General features: G+C 42.5%; 1 protein-coding gene across 3 annotated transcripts; it reads left to right on the top strand.

Moving 5' to 3' along the window:
• The first annotated feature begins 10,420 nt into the window (after positions 1-10,420).
• On the top strand, positions 10,421-12,487 carry LOC118389571 (uncharacterized). 3 transcript variants are annotated; one of them, XM_052528954.1, is made up of 2 exons: positions 10,421-10,656; positions 11,637-12,487. In XM_052528954.1, the coding sequence occupies exon 2, from the start codon at positions 11,641-11,643 to the stop codon at positions 12,292-12,294; it is 654 nt and encodes a 217-aa protein (XP_052384914.1). In that variant the 5' UTR covers positions 10,421-10,656; positions 11,637-11,640; the 3' UTR covers positions 12,295-12,487. The 3 variants fall into 3 exon arrangements, with proteins under 3 accessions (XP_052384914.1, XP_035635354.1, XP_035635355.1); XM_035779461.2 differs by having other exon boundaries at positions 10,421-10,652; positions 11,634-12,483; XM_035779462.2 differs by having other exon boundaries at positions 10,422-10,652; positions 11,637-12,481.
• Positions 12,488-24,473: the final 11,986 nt, after the last annotated feature.

Raw genomic sequence — 24,473 nt, 5'->3', positions numbered from 1 at the left:
GTATAATAAATATACCATTTATTAACCATGTGTAAAGAGTTAACTTACCATTTATTAACCATGTGTAAAGAGTTAACTTACCATTTATTAACCATGTGTAAAGAGTTAACTTACCATTTATTAACCATGTGTAAAGAGTTAACTTACCATTTATTAACCATGTGTAAAGAGTTAACTTACCATTTATTAACCATGTGTAAAGAGTTAACTTACCATTTATTAACCATGTGTAAAGAGTTAACTTACCATTTATTAACCATGTGTAAAGAGTTAACTTACCATTTATTAACCATGTGTAAAGAGTTAACTTACCATTTATTAACCATGTGTAAAGAGTTAACTTACCATTTATTAACCATGTGTAAAGAGTTAACTTACCATTTATTAACCATGTGTAAAGAGTTAACTTACCATTTATTAACCATGTGTAAAGAGTTAACTTACCATTTATTAACCATGTGTAAAGAGTTAACTTACCATTTATTAACCATGTGTAAAGAGTTAACTTACCATTTATTAACCATGTGTAAAGAGTTAACTTACCATTTATTAACCATGTGTAAAGAGTTAACTTACCATTTATTAACCATGTGTAAAGAGTTAACTTACCATTTATTAACCATGTGTAAAGAGTTAACTTACCATTTATTAACCATGTGTAAAGAGTTAACTTACCATTTATTAACCATGTGTAAAGAGTTAACTTACCATTTATTAACCATGTGTAAAGAGTTAACTTACCATTTATTAACCATGTGTAAAGAGTTAACTTACCATTTATTAACCATGTGTAAAGAGTTAACTTACCATTTATTAACCATGTGTAAAGAGTTAACTTACCATTTATTAACCATGTGTAAAGAGTTAACTTACCATTTATTAATCATTATTCCTACATTTGTAAATGTCAATAAGCAATCTCTAAATAGTTATTTACACATTTATAAATGCTATTTTAAATGATTGAATAATGATTTACAAGACAATTAACAAGGTGTTTGATCATAGTATGTTCACAATTTGACTCACCATTTATATACATATTTATGCATGTATTTATACATGTCATGAATGGTGTATTTATTCATTGTTAATGAGTGCATTTATGAATGGGAGTACATTCACATACTAATACCTCAGTACCTCACTGATACCCCCTAATCTAAAGTGTTCACTATATATACTTTATAAAGGTTTATAAATGGTTTGTTACTCCCCAAAAGCTAGCACACATCAGTAGACAGTACCTCTCCACCAATGGCTAAAAATAATCCAAATCATGCCAGAAATACACAACACAAGGAAGTATAAGACATAACAAAACAAATGTGATTCCATTCAAATGTGACGTTTAGCGTTGGGGTGAGTTGCTGCCGGAAGTGTTGTGGAATAACCTAGCATGCTGATGAAAAAAAGGCAGTTCATTAAAAACTAGCAGTATTTCAATCTTCTCAACTTCGAGGCTTGGATAATGGGACAATTAGGAGTACAGCGACACCTTAAAACCCTGGATTGAGATACGTTTTCTAGCCATATCCCTTTTCCGTCTCCACGGTGAAAAGATATTGCCATAGGACCGTTTCAACTTGATGGCAGACTGAACTTAAAGTCGAGCTTTGGCTAACTAAGCCCAGTAACATAATTAAATTCAATATATGCTATTCTGTTATTTTGAAAGACATTTTCTTAATATCATAATGTTTCTTAAGAGCTGCCTAAATGGACCAATTATCATATTTGTGACGGTGTATATTAATATTAAATTGATGGACTTTGTGGTAGTATTTGATATATAAGTATTTATATATTACAATGTTTATCTGACTCTAGAAAGATAATTAAAATATGCAAGCAAGCATTAGGCAATGAGTTGACATTGACAAGCAAGAATTGGTCTGAGAGTGGAAAGGCAGATATTTAACATTATGGAATCATATACAAGGCATTAACAAACATTACAATGCAATACTTTCTGCATGATCAGAGACGGAGAGAAGTCATAGCCTGAAAGGCCATGCCCCAAGAGTTCCTGGGGTGGAGAGAGTGTAATCTCACTAGTGCAGGTCAGGAACAAAGAAAAAGAGAGAGACAATGAATCTAAGACTCGTTTAAAAGCCTCTGAGTTGTTAGAATAAAAAAAAAAGTGAGTTGTTGACCAATCGGATACTGTAAAACTGAACTTCCAATCAGGTATCAGACTTACGGATGTAAAGACAACTGAAACTCTGCTACCCAGAGTGGTGATGAGGGGGTTGGTGAGATAATGCAGCATTCCTAAGATAACACAGAGGAAATTCTTGCATACAGTGTAAAGAGTCACTTAGGGGCTAGACCGCCCCATACAATCTTCCCTTGAACACATCTGATTCTAGATCAGACAGAAGTGTTCAAAACGATCTGGATGGCCAGCACTGTAGTCACTGTAGACAAATAATTCACTAAACCCTAAACCCCATCTACATCTCGTAATGAATAGGTAACTGTCATGGTCAAAACATATTGATACAACAGCAGCTAAGATGGGGAGAAATCTGTCCGTAATAAAGCGCTGATTTGCATTCAGTCAGATCACTGCATCATAAAAACTGCATATTTAAGCAATAAAGCCAGAGGAGGTGTGGTTTATGGCCAATATATAATGTATAAGGTCTGCTCTTATGCACGACGCAATGCAGAGGGCTCGAACCACCCATAAACCCAGTGGTTCGAGCCCTGAATGCTGATTGGCTGATATATCACCTACCATTTGGTTTTGAAGTATTGAAACCACACCATATAATTTGAATTAAAAGTATTTTTGTTAAGAACAGGAAGAAGTACTCCTCATTTCAAATGACATGTTGCTTTGGAGCCTATTTGTGCTCTGTTCTAACAAACCTTGCTGTGCATCATGTAGAATTTCAACCTTTATTTAACAAGGCAAGTCAGTTAAGAACAAATTCTTATTTTCAATGACGGCCTAGGATCAGTTGGTTAACTGCCTTGTTCAGGGGCAGAACGACCGATTTTTACCTTTTCAGCTTGGGGATTCGATCTAGCAACCTTTCAGTTAGTGGTCCAATACTCTAACCACTAGGCTACCTGCCGCCCAAGAAATGACCTTTTTCGTATGCTTTAAGTTCTGCTTGCAATTGCTCTATTTTGCGCTCTGATATCCTCTGAGAAGTTCATTGCTAGTTTGCTGTGTTGCTATTAGTTTTTCCCCGAGTAAAAACACAGCAAGCTTTACAATATTTTATTTTCTTATGCATGCCAATTCACTGTGTATACAAAACATTAAGAACACCTATTATTTTAGGTGATTCCAAATATTAATGTCACTTGTTAAATCTACTTCAAGCAGTGTAAATTAATGGCAGGGGACAGGTTAAATAAGGATTTTTAAGCCTTGAGACAATTGAGACATTGATTGTGTATGTGTGCCATGCATAAGGTGAATGGGCAAGACACAATATTTAAGTGCATTTGAAAGGGGGGCTAGGGTCATTCTGTTATATCTGGTGTAATTCTCCTTTCTTTTTTGGTGTCCTGTGTGATCTTAGATATGCTCCTTCTAATTCTCCCATCTCTCTCTATCTCCTCTTACAGAGGACCTGTCAGAGTCTAGGTGATGTGGGTAAGGCGGAGTCAGGCGCAGGACACAGAGATGAGTAATAATAGTAACTTTACTCAAAAATAATCTTCCAACAAGGAGAACGAAAATCCAGAATCACATAAACGAGACAACTGACAACAATAAACACGTACAAAACCATGATGGCTCCAGAGGGTTAAATAGGGAAATAATTCAAACGTAATGGGAACCAAGTGTGTACAATACAGACAAAACAAATGGAAAAAGAAATGTAGATCGGTGGGGGCTAGAAATCTGGTGATGTCAACCACCGAACGCCGCCAGTACAAGGAGAGGCACCAACTTCGGAGGAAGTCGTGACAGTAACCCCCCTCCCTTGACGCGCGGCTCCAGCAGCATGCCGACACCGGCTTCGGGGACGACCAGGAGGACGAGGCGCAGGACGATCCGGGTGGTGACGGTGAAATTCCTGCAGTAAGGAAGGGTCCAGGATGTCCTCCACCGACACCCAGCATCTCTCCTCCGGACCGTACCCCTCCCACTCCACGAGGTACTGAAGGCCCCTCGCCCAACGCCTTGAGTCCATAATGGCTCGCACAGTATACGCAGGGGCCCCCTCGATGTCCAGAGGGGATGGAGGAACCTACCTCACCTCAGACTGCTGGAGCGGACCAGCCACCACCGGCATGAGGAGAGACACATGGAACGAGGGGTTAATACCGTAATCAAGAGGGAGCTGTAACCTATAACCTATAACAAACCTTGTTCAGTCTCCTCAGGACTTTAAATGGCCCCACAAACCGCAGATCCAGCTTCCGGCAGGGTAGGTTTCGGGTCGAGAGCCAGACCCGAACCCCCTGTGCATACACCGGGGCCTCACTGCGGTGGCGGTCGGCGCTCTCCTTCTGCCTCCTGATGTTCCATTGCAGGCGCCCCATGTTTCTTCCGAGCACCGAAACCATTCATCCACCGCAGGTGCTTCAATCTAGCTCTGATGGAACGGTGCCAGGACCGGCTGATAACCTAGTACGCATTGAAAAGGAGATAGGTTAGTGGAGGAGTGGCGGAGGGAGTTTTGGGCCATCTCTGCCCAGGGGATGAAAGCCGCCCACTCCCCCGGCCGGTCCTGGCAATAGGACCACAGAAATCTACCCACATCCTGGTTCGCTCTCTCCACCTGCCCGGTGAAAACTTGAGGTGAGGTGAGGCTGACCGAGACCCCCAGGCGTTCCATAAACACCCTCCAGACCCTAGACGTGAACTGGGGACCCCGATCAGAAACTATATCCTCAGGGACCCCGTAGTGCCTTAAGACGTAGGTGAACAGGGCCTCCGAAATCTGCAGAGCCGTAGGGAGGCAAAGGAAGGAGATGGCAGGACTTAGAAAACCAATCCACAACAACCAGGACCGCGTTGTTTCCCTGTGACGGAGGAAGATCCGTCACGAAATCCACCGATAGGTATGACCACGGCCATTGTGGAACGGGTAGGGGTTGTAATTTCCCTCTGGGCAGGTGTCTATGTGCCTTGCACTGAGCGCACACCGAGCAGGAAGAAACATAAACCTTCACGTCCTTAGCTAAAGTGGACCACCAGTACTTCCCACTAAGACAGCGCACTGTACGACCAATGCCAGGATGACCAGAGGAGGGTGACGTGTGAGCCCAACAGATCAAATGATCACGGACATCAGATGGAACGTATAGACGCCCAACTGGACACTGGTTGGGAGTGGGCTCTGTACGTAACGCCCGCTCGATGTCCGCGTCCACCGGTGCCACAAGGCACGAAGCCGGAAGTATGGGAGTGGGATCCGTGGACCGCTCCTCTGTGTCATACATCCGCGACAGTGCGTTTGCCTTAGCGTTCTGGGAACCTGGTCTGTAGGAAAGGGTGAAAACAAAACGGGTGAAAAACATGGTCCACCTTGCCTGACAAGGGTTCAGTCTTCTCGCCGCCCGGATGTACTCCAGATTACGGTGGTCAGTCCAGATGAGGAAAGGGTGTTTAGCCCCCTCAAGCCAATGCCTCCACGCCTTCAGAGCCTTGCAACAGCCAACAGCTCCCGATCACACACAACACAGTTTCGATCAGCCGGGCTGAGCGCCTCCACCCAGGGGTGGAGCTTTGGTGGCGTACCCGAGCGCTGAGACAGCACAACTCCTATCCCAGCCTCTGACGCGTCCACCTCTCCTATAAATGCCAAAGATGAATCAGGATGAGCCATTATGGGAGCCTAGGTAAACAGAGCCTTCAGGTGACCAAAAGCCCTGTCCACCCCAGCTGACCACTGCAGTCGCACTGGTCCCCCCTTTAGCAAAGAGGTAATGGGAGCCGCTACCTGACCAAAGCCCCGGATAAACCTCCAGTAGTAGTTGGTAAACCCTAAGAACCGCTGCACCTCCTTTACCGTGGTTGGAGTCGGCCAATTACACACGGCTGAAATACGGTCATTCTCCATCTCCACCCCTGTCGCAGACAGGCGGTACCCTAGGAAGGAGACGGACTGTTGGAAGAACAGACATTTCTCAGCCTTGACGTACAGGTCATGCTCCAACAGTCGACCAAGCACCTTGTGCACCATAGACACATGCTCCGTGCGTGTAGCAGAGTATATTAGAATGTCATCTATATACACCACTACACCCTGCCCGTACAGGTCCCTGAAAATCTAATCTACAAAGGATTGAAAGACTGATGGAGCATTCATCTAACCTGTACGGCATGACAAGGTACTAATAGTGCCCAGAGGTGGTACTAAATGCCGTCTTCCACTCATCCCCCTCCCGGATACGCACCAGGTTGTAAGCGCTCCAGAAATCCAATTTTTGAAGAAGTGCGCCCTGTGCAATGACTCTGTCACACTGGCTATGAGAGGCAACGGGTAACTGTACTTCACTGTGATCTGATTTATACCTCGATTGTCAATATACGGGCGTAAACATCCATCCTTCTTCTTCACAAAAAATAAACTCTAGGAGGCAGGTGAAGTGGAAGGCCGAATGTATCCCTGTCCCAGAGATTCGGAGACAAATGTTTCCATAGCTGCCAGCTCCTCCTGTGATAAAGGATACGTGACTCCTGGGAAGTGCTGCATCTACCGTCGATGGGGTGGTAGTTGAGTCGCCTTCTTTTTACAGAAGGCGAGAGCCAAATCGGCATATGCAGGGGGAATGTGCATGGTGGAGACCTGGTTTGGACTCTCCACCGTAGTTTCACCTATGGAAACACCTACACACCACCCTGAGCACTGACGTGACCATCCCTTGAGAGCCCTCTGTTTCCACAAAATGGTGGGGTCATGATCGGCCAACCAGGGACGCCCCAACACCACAGGAAACGCAGGTGAATCAATCAGAAAGAGACTAATTCTCTCCTTATGATCCCCCTGCGTTATCATACATTGTGGAGCTGTGACCTCCCTGATCAGTCTTGACCCTAAAGGACGACCATCTAAGGCATGTACAGGGAAGGGCACATCAACAGGAACAATAGGGATCCCTAATCTAATTGCAAATGAACGATCAATAAATTTCCCATCTGTCACGTTCTGACCTTTATTTCCTGTGTTTTGTATTTAGTTAGTATGGTCAGGGCGTGAGTTGGGTGGGCAGTCTATGTTTGTTTTTCTATGATTTGGGTATTTCTATGTTTCGGCCTAGTATGGTTCTCAATCAGAGGCAGGTGTCATTAGTTGTCTCTGATTGAGAATCATACTTAGGTAGCCTGGGTTTCACTGTGTGTTTGTGGGTGATTGTTCCTGTCTCTGTCTTTGCACCAGATAGGACTGTTTTGAGTTTTCACATTTCTTGTTTTTTGTAGTCAGTTGTTCATGTGTACCTTAACGTATTAAAAAGAACCATGGACAATTACCACGCCGCGTATTGGTCCTCTGATCCGTTTCGCCTCTCCTCTTCGGAAGAAGAGGAGGAAATTCATTACACCATCTGCAACTGAATCTACTAGCGCCTTATGCTGGGAATGCAGGGAAAACTCAGGAAATTCTATACATACACACGTGTAAAACAGGAAGCTCTTGGTGAGTCGAGCCCTGCCTGCTGCCTCGACTCCCTGGAGAACCTCCCCAGCACCGACCAGCAGTGTGCCCTCTGCGGCCAGAGGTGGTGCAGGGAATGCCAGGTTTTTCACCTGAATCATAATAACATGCAGAGGACCAGCTATTAATGTTGAGCAGAACAACCTACAAACATCAGAAACATGACACAATAATTTGACTTGACTTGTTCTCCAAATGTAGCAGATTTGTGCAGATGAATGAACATGGCAGTGAAGGAATACAGCTACCTCATTTATAATGGCAAGGCAGATATCATGGAGTTTAGGCATCAGCATGTCCATGTGGGCCTGAGCCATCGCACAGAGACAGGTCAAACCCTCAATCTTCTTCTCCCTGCAATTCAGTGAAATAAACATAAGCCATATCCACAACATTTTCCAAAAACATTGTGATGATGTTCATCAATTAGGACTCCGGTCTCTTAACTTCTGAAGTTTCTACGCTCCGTAGCTCAAATCTACATTTCCAAGGACACTACACTGTACTTCCTTTAGCCTAGCTCCCATGGTCTTGTCTACAGTGAATGCTCACCAGTCATCAGAGGCAGAGCGGAGCAGCTTGAAGGTCTTGGTCAGGGCCTGCTCTGGGTTGGACCGGGGCTGCAATCTGGCCTGGTCCTGACTCTTCTTCATTTGGCCCTTTGGCTCACTGGCTGCCTTCTTGTCTATGGGTTGACAGGGGACATTTATCTCTCTGTGAACTGTATATATTTATTTTTGTATTTATTAATTTGCATATCTGTTTGTAGCTTTTAACACTAGAACATCTTAGTTCATTATGATGTCATATAACTCTAAATGTATACTCAGAAGCAGGGTCCAGTTCAAATCAAATTTGTCACACGCGCCGATTACAACGGGTGTAGACCTTACCGTGAAATGCTTACTTACAAGCCCTTAATGCAGTTTTAAGAGTAAAAATTAGACAAGTACATAAATAAAAGTAACAAATAATTAAAGAGCAGCAATTCAAATAGTCTGGGTAGCCATTTGATTAGCTGTTCAGGAGTCTTATGGCTTGGGGGTAGAAGCTGTTGAGCCTTGAGCAAAGGTTATAACTCACTGTGAAACAGGCAAAGCAAGTGTGGAAAAACGTCTTAGCCCTGGACTAAGCTGGAGAGAAAAAGTTATATGAAAAGCCATTTGTGTCCCTTCCCTTCCTACTGTCTTCCTATGAAATCTATCTAGGGTCATCTCCCAGTCTAATTCCCATTAGTGTGAGCACATGAGAGGGACTGACCTGAGCCTGTGGCAGCCTTTGGCAGGCCAAGGAACCTTATTGGCTGAGGCAGTTTGCTCTTGGGCTTGGTAGGAGTGGTAGAAGACCTGGGTGTGGTGTCACGCGACTTGACCGGGGTCCTGACATCCAAGTAGTCATTGAGGGGTGTTCATATCCACTGAGCTCAGGCTTTCCGGAGAGACTTTCAGGGCCTTGACTCCCTGCCTGCCCTTCTTCTTCTTGCCCATCTTGGAGGGAGCTCCAGTGGGAGGGACGGGAACAGGACACACACTACTGCATGACTTCTTTACCTGGACGGACTCCAGAGAGTGAGATCCGGGTCGAACTTGGGCTCCGTCCACCCCCAACACCTTCTTCAGTGGGGCCAGAGCTATGTGTTCAAGCCTTTGTGGCAAAGGCCTCAGTGGAGCTTTCAGGTGCAGAATGCACTGAATAGAGGGGACGAAGTGGTGCGCGAAGGTGCTGCCAACCCCGATGAGAGCAGTCTGGACAGAATTCTTGTGGACAGCACTTATCTTTCTTTGCTTTGCTTCCATGGCCTCTCTCTCAGCTCTCTGCATCTGCATAAGTCTGGCGTCACTAATGAAGCCACGATGGCCCTCTGAGATTGAGTAGCTCTCCTGATAGCCTTGGATCACAATGGTACAGTATGAAATGAATAGCAGAAGTGAAGTACATTTACATTTACATTTAAGTCATTTAGCAGACGCTCTTATCCAGAGCGACTTACAAATAAAAAGTAAAAAAAAAAAAAAAAGGAGTCAAAATAGTTTCTACTGTGTGTGATGTAAAGCTTTTAAGCTAAAGATGTTTTGGATGTAGGCCTATTGTATATCTATGAAACCATAAAATAAACACAGTTATATTTTTGAAAAACTTTAGAAAAACTGATGAGCCTTATAAAACTTGAAAACTTGTCCTGGTCACCCCGTTGGTTTAAAGCCATGTTTTGCTTCCTCAAGCTTTCGATGACGCTCTTCATCTGAGAGTTCTCCTTCTGGAGTTTGTCAAACTCACTTGTTTTTCTTCCTCGATAAGCCATTGATGATAAATATTAGCACTCTCTAAGTAAGATCTTAACCTATCTCTGTGAAAGATCTATTATGAAATGAGTGGAAATTGAATTTTGCCAGTCAGATGGAACCAGCAATGACATCATGGCAAGGGTTCTGTTACATTGTGATGTCATAATTCGGTCTGTTGACAGTGCTGATTAGCACATCAGCACATGGTGAACATTCATGAAAGCTTTTTGATTCCCATATAAAATCATAAATATGTGATGAATTTGTAAATAGTATATTTATACACATTCCTATTCTCCTAAATGTTTTTCAATAAAAAAATGTGTCATTTGAATCTGGTTTAGTATCTGAAACGACTGGATTTGAAATGGAATTAACCCCAACCCTGATGACCAATGATAAAATAATACATGCTGTGTCCCCAGAAAATCACTAGAGGACGATATTGCCTAGCATGTCTTACCATGAGAATGGGCCTTGGGTCTTACAGAATGGGTCTTATAGAATGGGCCTTTGGTCTTAAGATATGGAATAGCATGAATACAAGAATGAGGGATTCTGTGTACACCACTCTAAAATGAAGGTGAATGTGATCTCTAAAGCAAACCGGATATTGTTTGAAGAGATTCTATTGGGTGTGATCTCCATGAATGCCAATCAAGGAAGCTGTGTTGAGCTGAAAAATCGAAAGTGAAACTATCTGAGAAACACTGTCAAAACATTGAAGGCAAAAAAGGTAGGTTAATCACGAGAGAAAGTTAGAAACACTGTAATAATATTTTAGCAACTTATCCACAGCCAGTGAGTTGCACAACATTGGGATCTATAAGGCATAGATTTGAGATTTTCTATAGTGGTACTGTGTTGCATTTATTGTTGTTACTATCTATATGCATGTTTTGCTTTCTCACTGTCCTGTCAAATTACCACAGTACAGCTGCTATGGTGATCAGGGTTGATTTTAATTCTGTTAGTTCAGGAAAATGAAAAGTCTTCATAATACAGGATATTATGGGAGATTTGAATTAAATTATTCCCTGAATTGACCCCAGCCCTGGTGGGGACTATACAACATACTCTTTATGGACAGAGAAGTTGGAGTTTAGTTCAGGGAAAAGGAAGTGTTCAGTGGCACCTTGTATACATTATGATATCCTACTTTGGAGTCAAATTAGCACACAAATTAGTAATATAATAATAGCGTTGTAGTTCACGTTTAAAGACAATTTCTGATTGAGCGACATATGCAGCAATTACCGTGAATGCAGTATCCACAACTGCGGGAACATTGTCTTTGTCAATAGCCCTATAAAGTGGATCTTCAGCTGTACGGTTCGAATTAGAATTTCCGAGAGGCAAAAATCATGGAAACATACTTGAGTAAACAATAATTTGAGTGAGGAGATTTTAGAAAAGAAAACCTCTATGTCTATGTCTTCAATACGTTTTGATGTGTATGTACAACACATATAGCCTAACCCAGTACAGCCTGGAGAGGATAGGCCACCCCTCTCTCTGAACTGAGCTCCTCTCCAGGTTCCTTCATGGGAGTTTTTATCACTGTGCTCTCACTTCTGCTTTGCTTACACTTTGGATTCTAGGCTGGGTTACTGTAAAGCACTCTGTGATAACTACTGATTTATAAAGGTCTTTATAAATACATTTGATTGATTGATCTCATCTGTTTACAAATTGGTGTCAACTGTGTTTCCGTTAGCAGAGCCATGCCAGCGAATTTGGTGCAGTTCAGCGGTTGGGAGGCTGTGGTTGAGAAGCAGATTGTCCTGAAACCTGGTCAGGCACCACGGGGCAGACAAGGCTACACCATGTACCATGGCACCCACCGTGACAGCGCTCGAGCCATCATCACAGGGGGTTTCCGGCCCTCTGCGGGGGGCACGTTAGGCCCGGGGGTCTATTGCAGCCGGGACATAGCCAAGGCGCGGGGCTACCCTAGTGTGTGCCCCCCTGGGGAACAAGTGGTACTGCAGCTGAAAGTCCGGGTGGGCCGCGTGAAGAAGATGGATGGACAGAATTTAGCAATGCGGTACTCGTGGCAACAGAGTGGCTATGATACTGCCTGGCTGCCCTCCACCATCATTGGGCATGAGGAGGACTGTGTTAAAGACCCCAAGCGGGTGGCGGTGAAAGGCATTGCACACTGTAGCGACACGGCCACGAAGCAAGCCCTCGAGAAGCTCATCAGTCAGCAGAGACAGGGGGGGTCAAGTGGACAGGGAAACGAGCAGGGGGTTGTGGGCAGGTGTAAGGTGTGCAAGATGCAGACCCCGATTGGCCACTCTCTGGAGGTGTGTTGGGGGTGTGACGCCACTGTATGCCCTTTTATGGACAAACATGTCTGCAAAAGGAGCAGTTGAAAGCGACAGATTTGACATACTGGATACTATATGATTATGACATTATTGGTTAATTTGACAATAAAAAAATTAATGGAAATAAATTAAGCTTTGTTGATTCACACATTGTCCCCCACAATGAAATCTGAGGGGGACTATGGATCTGTCTCCGTCCGTTCGCACGTCAGTACGAACAGTGCGCACGTTAGTTAGTCCCACGCAATCTCTCAGACACCACTGGGACGATTTTGACTAAACTTGGGTTAATGATGCATCTTGCCAATGACGACATGTTTACTGTTGCCTTGTAATTCTTTCAAGTATCATGCGACTTTCATTGATAAACAAGCTTTTTTAATTACTGTTTTAATGATGGGCGGCGGATTGAACACAATGAGTGTCTATGGCTACATTGTAGCAAAGGTGGCTGCTGCAACAAACATATGCATGCCCAGTATTAGTATACCGAAATCTAGACAATGCATTAGCACAATTTCAAAAGGAGGTGAGGAGAGGACGTGATGAGTCAATGAAATCCATTTGAGAAAAAGGCCCAGTGAGAGTCTCAATAGGATTTGCTAAATTCCTCTCCTCTGTCTTCTCCACCTCTTTTTGAAAAGGGTCAAAGGTCATTGAGGAGAGGAGGCGAGGAGAGGTAACATGGAAACATGCACTTGTATGAAATGAGACTCTTCTGCTCCACTAGCAGGCAAATTACATTTACAGAAGAGGAATTCCACAATACATGTGTAAAGAGGTAAAAATAAATGTAGCTAGTTGTGCTAGACATTTTATAAATATAAGGTTAAGTAGCAAACAACAGCTCATTCAAATTGGGTGTGGCGAATTTCTAAACTCTTCCGAGATAAGATATACCTGAGTGGAAGTATCATCCACCGGAGGAAGCAATCAAGGAGATGAGCGAACTCCTCCGTTCACCTACAGTGTATTAACAAATTGACACTCAACCTCATATGGCGACCACTTAACGGTTTACAGTCACGGGTGAGAGGTGGAAGGAGATGTGCACACTGCACACGAAATCAGGTGGAAACTGAGCTGCACTTCCTAACCTCTTGGCAAATGTATGACCATATTAGACATACATATTTCCCTCAGATTATGCAGAGATTTGAAAACAAACCTGATTTTGATAAACTCCCATATCTACTGGGTGAAATACCACAGTGTGCCATCACTGCAGCAAGATTTGTGACCTGTTGCCACAAGAAAAGGGCAACCAGTGAAGAACAAACACCATTGTAAATTCAACCCATATTTATGTTTATTTATTTTCCCTTTTGTACTTTAACCATTTGCACATTGTTGCAACACTATATATACAGTTGAAGTCAGAAGTTTACATACACATAGGTTTTCAACCACTCCACAAATTTCTTGTTAACAAACTATAGTTTTGGCAAGTTGGTTAGTACATCTACTTTGTGCAGACAGATTATTTCACTTATAATTCACTGTTTCACAATTCCAGTGGGTCAGAAGTTTACATACACTAAATTGACTGCCTTTAAACAGCTTGGAAAATTCCAGAAAATTATGTCATGGCTTTAGAAGCTTCTGATAGGCTAATTGACATCATTTTAGTCAATTGGAGGTGTACCTGTGGATGTATTTCAAGGCCTACCTTCAAACTCAGTGCCTCTTTGCTTGACATCATGGGAAAATCAAAAGAAATCAGACAAGACCTCAGAAAAAAATTGCAGACCTCCACAAGTATGGTTCATCCTTGGGAGCAATTTCCAAATGCCTGAAGGTACCATGTTCATCTGTTCAAACAATAGTGTGCAAGTATAAACACCATGGGACCACGCAGCCATCATACCGCTCAGGAAAGAGACGCGTTCTGTCTTCTAGAGATGAACGTACTTTGGTGCGAAAAGTGCAAATCAATCCCAGAACAACAGCAAAGGACCTGGTGAAAATTTTAGAGGAAACCGATACAAAAGTATCTATATCCACAGTAAAACAAGCCCTATATTGACATAACCTGAAAGGCTGCTCAACAAGGAAGAAGCCACTGCTCCTAAACCTCCATAAAAAAAGCCAGACATACTGTTTGCAACTAACTGCACATGGAGACAAATATCTTACTTTTTAGAGAAATGTCCTCTGGTCTGAGGAAACAAAAATATAACTTTTTGGCCATAATGACCATCATTATGTTTGGAGGAAAAGGGGGAGGCTTGCAAGCCGAAGAAGAACACCATCCCAACCGTGAAGCATGGGGGTGGCAGCATCATGTTGTGTGGGTGCTTTGCTGCAGGAGTGACTGGTGCACTTCACAAAATAGATGGCATCATGAGGAATGGAAAATTATGTGGATATATTGAAGCAACATCTCAAGACATCAGTTAAGTTAAAGCTTGGTCGCAAATTTTATTTGTATTTTATTTCACCTTTATTTAACCAGGTAGGCTAGTTGAGAACAAGTTCTCATTTACAACTGCGACCTGGCCAAGATAAAGCAAAGCAGTGCGACACAAACAACAACACAGAGTTACACATGGAATAAACAAGCGTAGAGTCAATAACGCAAATGGGTCTTGCAAATGGACAATGACCCCAAGCATAATTCCAAAGTTGTGGCAAAATGGCTTAAGGCCAACGAAGTCAAGGTATCGGAGTGGCCATCACAAAGCCCTGACCTCAATCCCATAGTAAATTTGTGGGCAGAACTGAAAAATAGTTTGCGAGCAAGGAGGCCTACAAACCTGACTCAGTTACACCAGCTCTGTTAGGAGGAATGGGCCAAAATTCACCAAACTTATTGTGGGAAGCTTATGGTAGGCTACCCGGAACATTTGACCCAAGATAAACATTTTAAAGGCAATGCTACCAAATACTATTTGAGTGTATGTAAACTTTTGACCCACTGGGAATGTGAATAAATAAATAAAAGCTGAAATAAATCCGTCTCTCTTCTATTACTGTGACATTTCACATTCTTAAAACAAAGTGGTGATCCTAACTGATCTAAGACAGGGATTTTTTACTCGGATTAAATGTCAGGAATTGTGAAAAACTGAGTTTAAATGTATTTGGCTAAGGTGTATGTAAACTTCCGACTTCAACTGTGTATATGCATCAGTAGGGATTAAGAAGTGAGTATACGCAATACCCACTGAAAAAAATGGGGTATATGGTTTATTCCAGGGTAAACCCTCCACTATACCACTGGCCCTGTGTTTTACAAAAAGTCCACTCTTCTACATGAGTGCGCTGGTATTACGGTTGCCTTCCTTTCATAATCACGACCCTGTCACACGCCGAAGGCCTATAGTTTCGCCACTGTGCAACCATGTCTATAATAGATACGGCTGTGAAGACATTCATGTTTCAATAAAGTATATATTTGTATATATTTGGCCTGGCGAAGCCGTTTTATCCACTGACAATGGAAGCTGATAATTATTTAATTATTCGTTTTTTACTCCGCTGGACTCAGCTGGTTTCTTGAAGAAACTACGAGCCCCCACTGTCCGAGACTGAGTACGAACGTATCGACACCGAAACAAGACCGAGACACTCAATATGTGGTCTCGAGACTGGACTCGGTCTTGAGTACTACAACACTGCCTGAAGAAGTGATATTCTAACATCAGGTGTGCTTTTCATTTGTTTATGTACTACTGTGGGCTCACCAGCTGGCCTCGATCAAGACGCCTCGACTGGATTCCCACTGTGAAGATGAGCAGTGCTGCCGCAGCACCAGTTTCTACTATGTTGTCCTTTTCCAGATATGAAAGGAGACATCCCTCAATTATACGAGATGGTTGTTAAATGCTGTGCTCGATTCAGTTGTGCCATTTGAGTAGAGCACCTTCACCTTGTCATCATGACAAGTGCCCCTTAAACCGTATGAATGAATGTATAAAATATAATTTAAAACGTGTAAAATACTATTTTTTTTATGATAAGGTAAACATGCTCTACTTTAAGAATAGGATGAATGAAAAGTATTTTGCAATCTCTGCTTTGCAATAAAACATATTTCTTATATCCCAACTACTTTACAATTTAAACACATTTAGCATAGACAATGTAACCAGCCAAGTCAGTTAAGAACAAATTCTTATTTACAATGATGGCCTACAAACCAGGTGTAAGGTCCTGGGTGTCGTTAGGGTGAAATCAGGCACAGGAAAGCAGAGTTCAATAAAGTGCTTCTTTAATGCACACACAGAGAACTACGGTCCCCCCACTTACAGGTGCTCAAACCAAATGCCCCAGACACAGGGAAACGATAACAGTCTAGCACTAAATACACAAACATCTAATGCAAACACCAGGGTTACAATAATCGATCCCGAACAAAGAACCAGGTGGGCCGGCTGACTAATAAAGCCTCACTAATTATAACCAACTCAAAACAGGTGTACTCAATAAACACATAAGGGGGCAAGAAAATAATCAGTGGCAGCTCGTAAGACGAGGACAACCGCCTCCCGAACGGGAGCCACCTTCAGTTGGAGTCGTGACACCAGGGTGTCTGTAGTTTTTTAAATTGAACATTTATTTAACTAGGCAAGTCAGTTAAGAACAAATTCTTAGTTACAATAACAGCCTACAACCAGACAACACTCGGCCAATTGTGCACTGCCCTGTGTGACTCCCAAACACAGCCTGGATTTGAACCAGGCTAAAGCACTGAGATGCAGTTCCTTAGACCACTGTGCCACTCAGGGGAGCCCAAATTACAAGGGTTGGATTTACACCAACAAATGTCATGTCATCACAAGGCATGTACAAATTCTAGTATGATGATCAGCCTCAAATACATTGTCTACTGGAATCATTTTTAAATTGAGAACATATAACAATATGTAAACATTGTGTGAGTTAATCTATTCTCTGCTTCAGATGCACAATGTAAAGGGGAGGGGTGCATCGCAAATGTCCATAAGGCTTAAAGGTGCTCCATGGTCAATCCGATGACTGCATTGGCCATGCAGCATTTACAGTGATACGGCCTCTGCTGAAGTCACGGCATTCATAATTCTTGAGATTTGCGGAACTTCACAGAGCTGTTGTGAATGAAGTTGTCAAGGAAGTGAGTTTGTGTTTATACAGGACCTCCCGCCCCCACCTACCGTCAACCAATCTTGTCAATGCGGAGCTATACAAAGCCCTCCGCATTGTTACAAAATTTGAGACGTGCACGACAAAGCGGCACGGAGCTCAATTTGAACTCTGCATGCCCCTGGAGGCTCCGAAATGGTGTACCACCATACAGCGTCTCCGACCACATTTTCGAATCAAGCATAAATTGTCTCTAATGCCATCATACTGTAGGCTAGTGGTTCCCAACTCCGGTCGTCGAGTACCCCCCCTGCCCCAACAATACAGTTTCATCTTATCATCAGACAAACTTGTCAACTAATCATCAGGCCCTCAATTAGCTGAATCAAGTATGTTTGTACCCCCAACAAAAGTGTGCTGTTGGGGGTACTCAAGGACTGGAGTTGGGAACTACTGCTGTAGGCCTATGGCTGCATTGGCGTTGCATGCCATTATCAGCTGCAAAATGGGTTCACATGGTTGATATAGTGGAAAAAATTGACAATCAAATATAACTAATTGGAGAGTTTATGACTGAACAAAAAGGTCATGTTAATTTGAGAATATAACACAGAAACACAGACAAATGAGAGACAGATTCCCTTCCCCAGGTTCCCTTATTGCAGGATTGTGATCTGTCATTCATCAACATCAACACTAGTTCATGTTGAACAATTGTTCATTAAAACAAGTTTAAACACTTCATTTCAAAGAATCAACATTTTCATAGTGTACAAGTAAGCTAACTCAAATGTAAAGGTTAGACTTTTTAATAACAAGTAGGCTATTATTACTAAAACATAACTTCAGGTAAAAAAAAAATAGTAAATACCAGAGTGAGCAGACTTCTGTTCCAGCCCAGCAGCAATAGCACACTTGATTATTAACTAATTAGGTTTGATACATTGAATCAGGTGTGTTCGTGCTGGGCTAGAACATATGCCTGCACACCCAGCAGGGTTGGCCTGCTCCAGTTGTAATAGGTTTAAACATTGTGTGACTTTTAAACTTTTTGTTCATAAAGTTTGCTAACATATAATCCATGGTTTACAAGGATGTACCCTTATTCTCTTGGGACATTAATTGGGATCTCTTCATCTCCAGACAGGGTTTGACTGCTCTCTAAATCTGAGGACAGAAAACATCTCAAAGAAACAGGCTGTATTATACTCAAGTTAGGTATCCCTGAATATTATGTTGCTATAGCTCTCCGTCCTCAGTTTTTCTAGCTTGGGACTGGAACTGGAGAATAGTTTCATAATGACTTCCCACAAAGTTACCAGCCCTGTCCAGAGTAGCCCTACTTTCACTTCTCTGACAGCTGGAAGTGTTAGCTAACCCGTTCATCCTCTTCAATGGCTGTTAGCTAGCTACCTACAAATACATTTGGAGTTACAATGACAAATGCATGTAGACAGCTAACTAGCTAATATTGTAATGAACACAAGGGGAGACAGAGAGCTGGTTTCAAGCACAGGGCGCAGCAGGTGTTTATTGCAAAGGACCACAGGAGGAGGCAGGTAGCTGGGTCCAGGGGCAGGCAGAAGGTCATACACAGGAGGAAGCAGGTAGCTGGGTCCAGGGGCAGGCAGAAGGTCATACACAGGAGGCAGGTAGCTGGGTCCAGGGGCAGGGGCAGGCAGAAGGTCATACACAGGAGGAGGCAAGTAGCTGGGTCCAGGGGCAGGCAGAAGGTCATACACAGGGGGTCCAAAAGGGCAACAGTACAGGCAGGGAGAAGGCTAGTAACATAGTCCGGGAGATCTGGCAATAGGTAGATAACAGGAAATCCGATAGGCTAAAGTACAAGCAGGAAATAGGCAAAAGGCATTGTTGGTGAGGCAGGCAAAAACTATCATACATGGGAGGAGTAAATCACGGGAAGAACAGAGCTCTGAAAGACGTGTGTCACAAGACAAACAATACCTCACAGAGAACTAAATAGTGTGTGATAATGATATACAGGTGTGTGAACAGGTGATTAGAATTCAGGTGATTGGGATCTGGAGTGTTTGAGAGTGTGAGCTGGAAAGTGAGCTGCGTTCAGGGGATCTAGGTGTTTGAGAGTGTGAGCTGCGTTCAGGGGATCTACGTGTTTGAGATGGTGAGTTGTAAGCAGACATTACAAATATGAAGTTACTAAGCTGGTGATATTTAATTAACGTAGCTAGCTAGCTATACAGTACGTAAAGTTCGCTAACTAGCAAACAAAGATTAACGGCTCATTTGTGTAGCAAGCTAGCTATAATACATCGTTTTATACATATTTATATATTTCAACATATATTTACTTACTTGAATAGGTTCTCCCACTGCCTCTGTTTTCTGGGTCCTTAGAGAAACTAAATAATGGGCAATCTTCCTGAAGTTTCCAGTGGTAGCAAAACGCAGCCAGCCATGTGGACGATCTGAGGACTTTCAGCAGACTGAGTTTGGTCTTCCAAAATGGCGCTTGGTGTGGTTGCGAGGTGATGTATGACGCAACTGTTAGCCCTTTATAGGGAGGAGGTCAGAGACCTGGCGATGTGATTGTGGGCTACAGGAAAAGGAGGGCCGAGCACGCCCCCATTCTCAGCGACGGGCTGTAGTGGAGCAGGTTGAGAGCTTCAAGTTCCTTGGTGTCCACATCACCAACACACTATCATGGCACACCAAGACAGTCATGAAGAAGCACGACAATGCCTATTCCCCTTCAGGAGACTGAAAAGATTTGGCATGGGTCCTCACATCCTCAAAAAGTTATACAGCTGTACCATCGAGAGACTGGTTGCATCACCGCCTGGTATGGCAACTCGGCAACTTCAACTTGGTACGGCCCAGTACATCACTGGGGCCAAGCTTCTTGCCATCCAGGACCTCTATGCCAGGCAGTGTCAGAGGAAGGCCCTAAACATGGCCAAAGACTCCGGCCACCCTAGTGATAGACTATTCTCTCTGCTACCGCATGGCAAGCGGTACCTGAGCGCCAAGTCTAGGTCCAAAAGGTTTCTCAACCGCTTCCACCCCCAAGCCTTAAAACTGCTGAACGGCGAATCAAATGGCTACCCGGACAATTTTCTATTTTTTTAAAAATCCCTTATGTCACACCCTGACCTAACCAAAATAATAAAGAAAACAAAGATAACTAAGGCCAGGGTGTGACAAATGCACCATAGTACACATGTCAATCAGGAGCTCCCTTGTGGAGTCCCAGCAGCTGTCTTATATACGGCTACACACAGAGAAGTTATATTTGCATGATTTAGCATAATTAATTCGTCATTACCATTTTGTTTCATTCATGTGACCGACCAATACTGTTTCATAACGTGACAGACCAACACCTCATAAGGCTTCTTCTCTCTAAGCTGTGACCTTGAAACTGACAGTAGTGTAAAGTACTTAAGTAAAAATGCTTTAAAGTACTACTTAAGTAGTTTTTTGGGGTAGCTGTACTTTACTTTACTGTTTATATTTTTGACTACTTTTACTTTTAATTCACTACATTCCTTAAGAAATTATTGTACTTTTTACTCCTTACATTTTCCTTGACACCCAAAACTACTCATTACATTTTGAATGCTTAGCAGGACAGGAAAATAGACAAATTCACACACTTATCAACCGAACATCCCTGGTTATCCGTATTGCCTCTGATCTGGCGGACTCACTAAACACACATGCTTCGTTTGTAAATGATATCTGAATGTTGGAGTGTGCTCGTGGCTTTCCGTAAAAAAATAAAATGATGCCATCTGCTTTGCTTAATATAAGGAATTTGAAATGATTTATACTTTTACTTTTGATACTTAAGTATATTTTAAACTAAATACTTTTATACTTTTACTCAAGTAGGTTTTACTGGGTGACTTTTACTTTTACTTGTGTCCTTTTCTATTAAGATATCTTTGCTTTTACTCAAGTATGATAGTTGGGTACTTTTTCCACCACTGGAAACTGAGATATCTTTAGTTTGTGCTCAAAACAAGGTCTGGGTGTACTGCCAAATTGCATCTACTGTGAGTGAGGACTTGTACAGTCAGGCACTTGCATGAACACAGAAATTGTTTTATAGAACAGCACATGAATGGAACACAGAAATTAGTTTTAAGAAAAGCACAAACATAAAAATTCTCATTACAGTTTAGTTAGTAAATATAATTTTTCTTAAAACTGCATTGTTGGTTAAGGGCTTGTAAGTAAGCATTTCACGATAAGGTCTATTGTTGTATTCGGCGCATGTGACAAATAAAATTTGATTTGATTCCATCGCAGATGTGGAAGGCCGAAATAGGCAGATTCGATGGAATGAGACGATATCTATAGCTTAAATTGACGCATTTTGAAGAGGATTTTTGTATTATGTTACTTAGATTGTCGCGTGGGTTGACCAGGGAAAGAAGTTGACCGGGGAATTTTGTGGAATGGTAATGCAGGTCCCATTGACTGGGTTAAATCCTATTGAACATGTAGAGACCAAAGTCAGTTAAGAACAAATTCTTATTTTCAATGATGGCCTAGGAACAGTGGGTTAACTGCCTGTTCAGGGGCAGAACAACAGATTTGTACCTTGTCAGCTCAGGGATTCGAACTTGCAACCTTTCGGTTACTAGTCCAAAGCTCTAACCACTAGGCTACCCTGCCGCCCCGAGGATCTGTCCATAACATCGGTATTTACTCCAACTGAAACTACAAAATGTAACTGCAGACATGGCTTCTGATAATCTCCACGTGCTGCTATGCTGTGCCACAAGGTAAGACTGAAATCCTGGAGATGGCCCAAAATACTATTATGAATTGTTGAATAATTACGTGTTTCAGTAGTACTTACTACTAGGGTTGCAAAATTCCCTGTAATTTTCCGAAGCTCCGGGAATTTTCAGACACAAAATTGTGAAAGTTACCGGGAATATTTCCTCCCTTTGAACATAATTACAAATCATTTGTAGACTGCAATTTTACCACAAGAATCACAAACAGATCATTTCAAACCATGCTTACATTTGTATACGATCATGTGTCTATATTATACGTGGGATTAGTTCAGAACAGATTTCCAAAATTAAGCTGAGCTGATTTCCTGGTGTTTTTACAGTATTTTATGTCAAGCAATAAAATTAAAACAAGAAAAGTTTCCCCAGTTGGGGAACCCTGCTGTAGGGGTTTGTATCAAAGATGTATTAAAACACTAGATTGCTAATGATATGTATTGGCCATTGATAGACTTTGAAGCCACTGTCCACAATATTGGTACTTCTTGGGATGGAGCAATCCTCCATTTTTAAAAATATCTTTTTTATTTCACCTTTATTTAACCAGGTAGGCTAGTTGAGAACAAGTTCTCATTTACAACTGCGACCTGGCCAAGATAAAGCATAGCAGTGTGAACAGACAGCAACACAGAGTTACACATGGAGTAAACCATAAACAAGTCAATAACACAGTAGAAAAAGAAAAAAAAAGTAGTCTATATACATTGTGTGCAAAAGGCATGAGGAGGTAGGCGAATAATTACACTTTTAGCAGATTAACACTGGAGTGATAAATGATCAGATGAACATGTGCAGGTAGAGATACTGGTGTGCAAAAGAGCAGAAAAGTAAATAAATAAACGTATGGGGATGAGGTAGGTAAATTGGGTGGGCTATTTACCGATGGACTATGTACAGCTGCAGCGATCGGTTAGCTGCTCAGATAGCAGATGTTTAAAGTTGGTGAGGGAGATAAAAGTCTCCAACTTCAACAATTTTTGCAATTTGTTCCAGTCACAGGCAGCAGAGAACTGGAAGGAAAGGCGGCCAAATGAGGTGTTGGCTTTAGGGAGGATCAGTGAGATACACCTGCTGGAGCGCGTGCTACGGGTGGGTGTTGCCATCGTGACCAGTGAACTGAGATAAGGCAGAGCTTTACCTAGCATAGACTTGTAGATGACCTGGAGCCAGTGGGTCTGGCGATGAATATGTAGCGAGGGCCAGCCGACGAGAGCATACAGGTCGCAGTGGTGGGTGGTATAAGGTGCTTTAGTAACAAAGCGGATGGCACTGTGATAAACTGCATCCAGTTTGCTGAGTAGAGTATTGGAAGCCATTTTGTAGATGACATCGCCGAAGTCGAGGATCGTTAGGATAGTCAGTTTTACTAGGGTAAGTTTGGCGGCGTAAGTGAAAGGAGGCTTTGTTGCGAAATAGAAAGCCGACTCTAGATTTGATTTTGGATTGGAGATATCTGATATGACTCTGGAAGGAGAGTTTACAGTCTAGCCAGACACCTAGGTACTTATAGATGTCCACATATTCTAGGTCGGAACCATCCAGGGTGGTGATGCTAGTCGGGCGTGCGGGTGCAGGCAGCGAACGGTTGAAAAGCATGCATTTGATTCCATAGGAATGAATGGAATGCTACATTATTTCAATTGAATGTTTCAAGGCAAAATTACATATATTTAAGTATTTATTTGTTGTCGAGTGAACGGTAACATTCATACTCTCTAAGAATTGTATTTTAAGGATTTTTTTTTGTTGTTTTGTTTGTTCATATAATACAAGGACTGGCCACCCCACATATGCTCTCTCTAATTCCCTCTTTCTTTCTCTCTCTCGGAGGACCTGAGCCCTAGGACCATGCCCCAGGACTACCTGACATGATGACTCCTTGCTGTCCCCAGTCCACCCGGCCGTGCTGCTGCTCCAGTTTCAACTGTTCTGCCTTATTATTATTTGACCATGCTGGTCATTTATGAACATTTGAACATCTTGGCCATGTTCTGTTATAATCTCCACCCGGCACAGCCAGAAGAGGACTGGCCACCCCACATAGCCTGGTTCCTCTCCAGGTTTCTTCCTAGGTTTTTCTTTCTAGGGAGTTTTTCCTAGCCACCGTGCTTCTACACCTGCATTGCTTGCTGTTTGGGGTTTTAGGCTGGGTTTCTGGACAGCACTTTGAGATATCAGCTGATGTACGAAGGGCTATATAAATACATTTGATTTGATTTGAATTTAAAAGTATGCATTAAGGTGTCTGTAATATAATATGCTTGACAAAAAATATTTCCTTTTTTACACTGGTGGAGGGGTACTAAAATGGTGACGCAGTGATTACAAAACAGCGCCACCCATCAGTCATCTAGTGTTTATATGCACCAT

This window comes from Oncorhynchus keta, chromosome 10 (genome assembly GCF_023373465.1).
Source record: "Oncorhynchus keta strain PuntledgeMale-10-30-2019 chromosome 10, Oket_V2, whole genome shotgun sequence".
NCBI classification, from domain to species: Eukaryota; Metazoa; Chordata; class Actinopteri; order Salmoniformes; family Salmonidae; genus Oncorhynchus; species Oncorhynchus keta.
The sequence above is the reverse complement of the archived record's forward strand: the minus strand, read 5'-3'. Positions and strand labels throughout refer to the sequence as shown.

What these genes read in the sequence shown, in the direction of transcription:
- LOC118389571 (XM_052528954.1), top strand. Translation starts at nt 11,641, where the DNA reads ATGCCAGCGAATTTGGTGCAGTTCAGCGGTTGGGAGGCTGTGGTTGAG.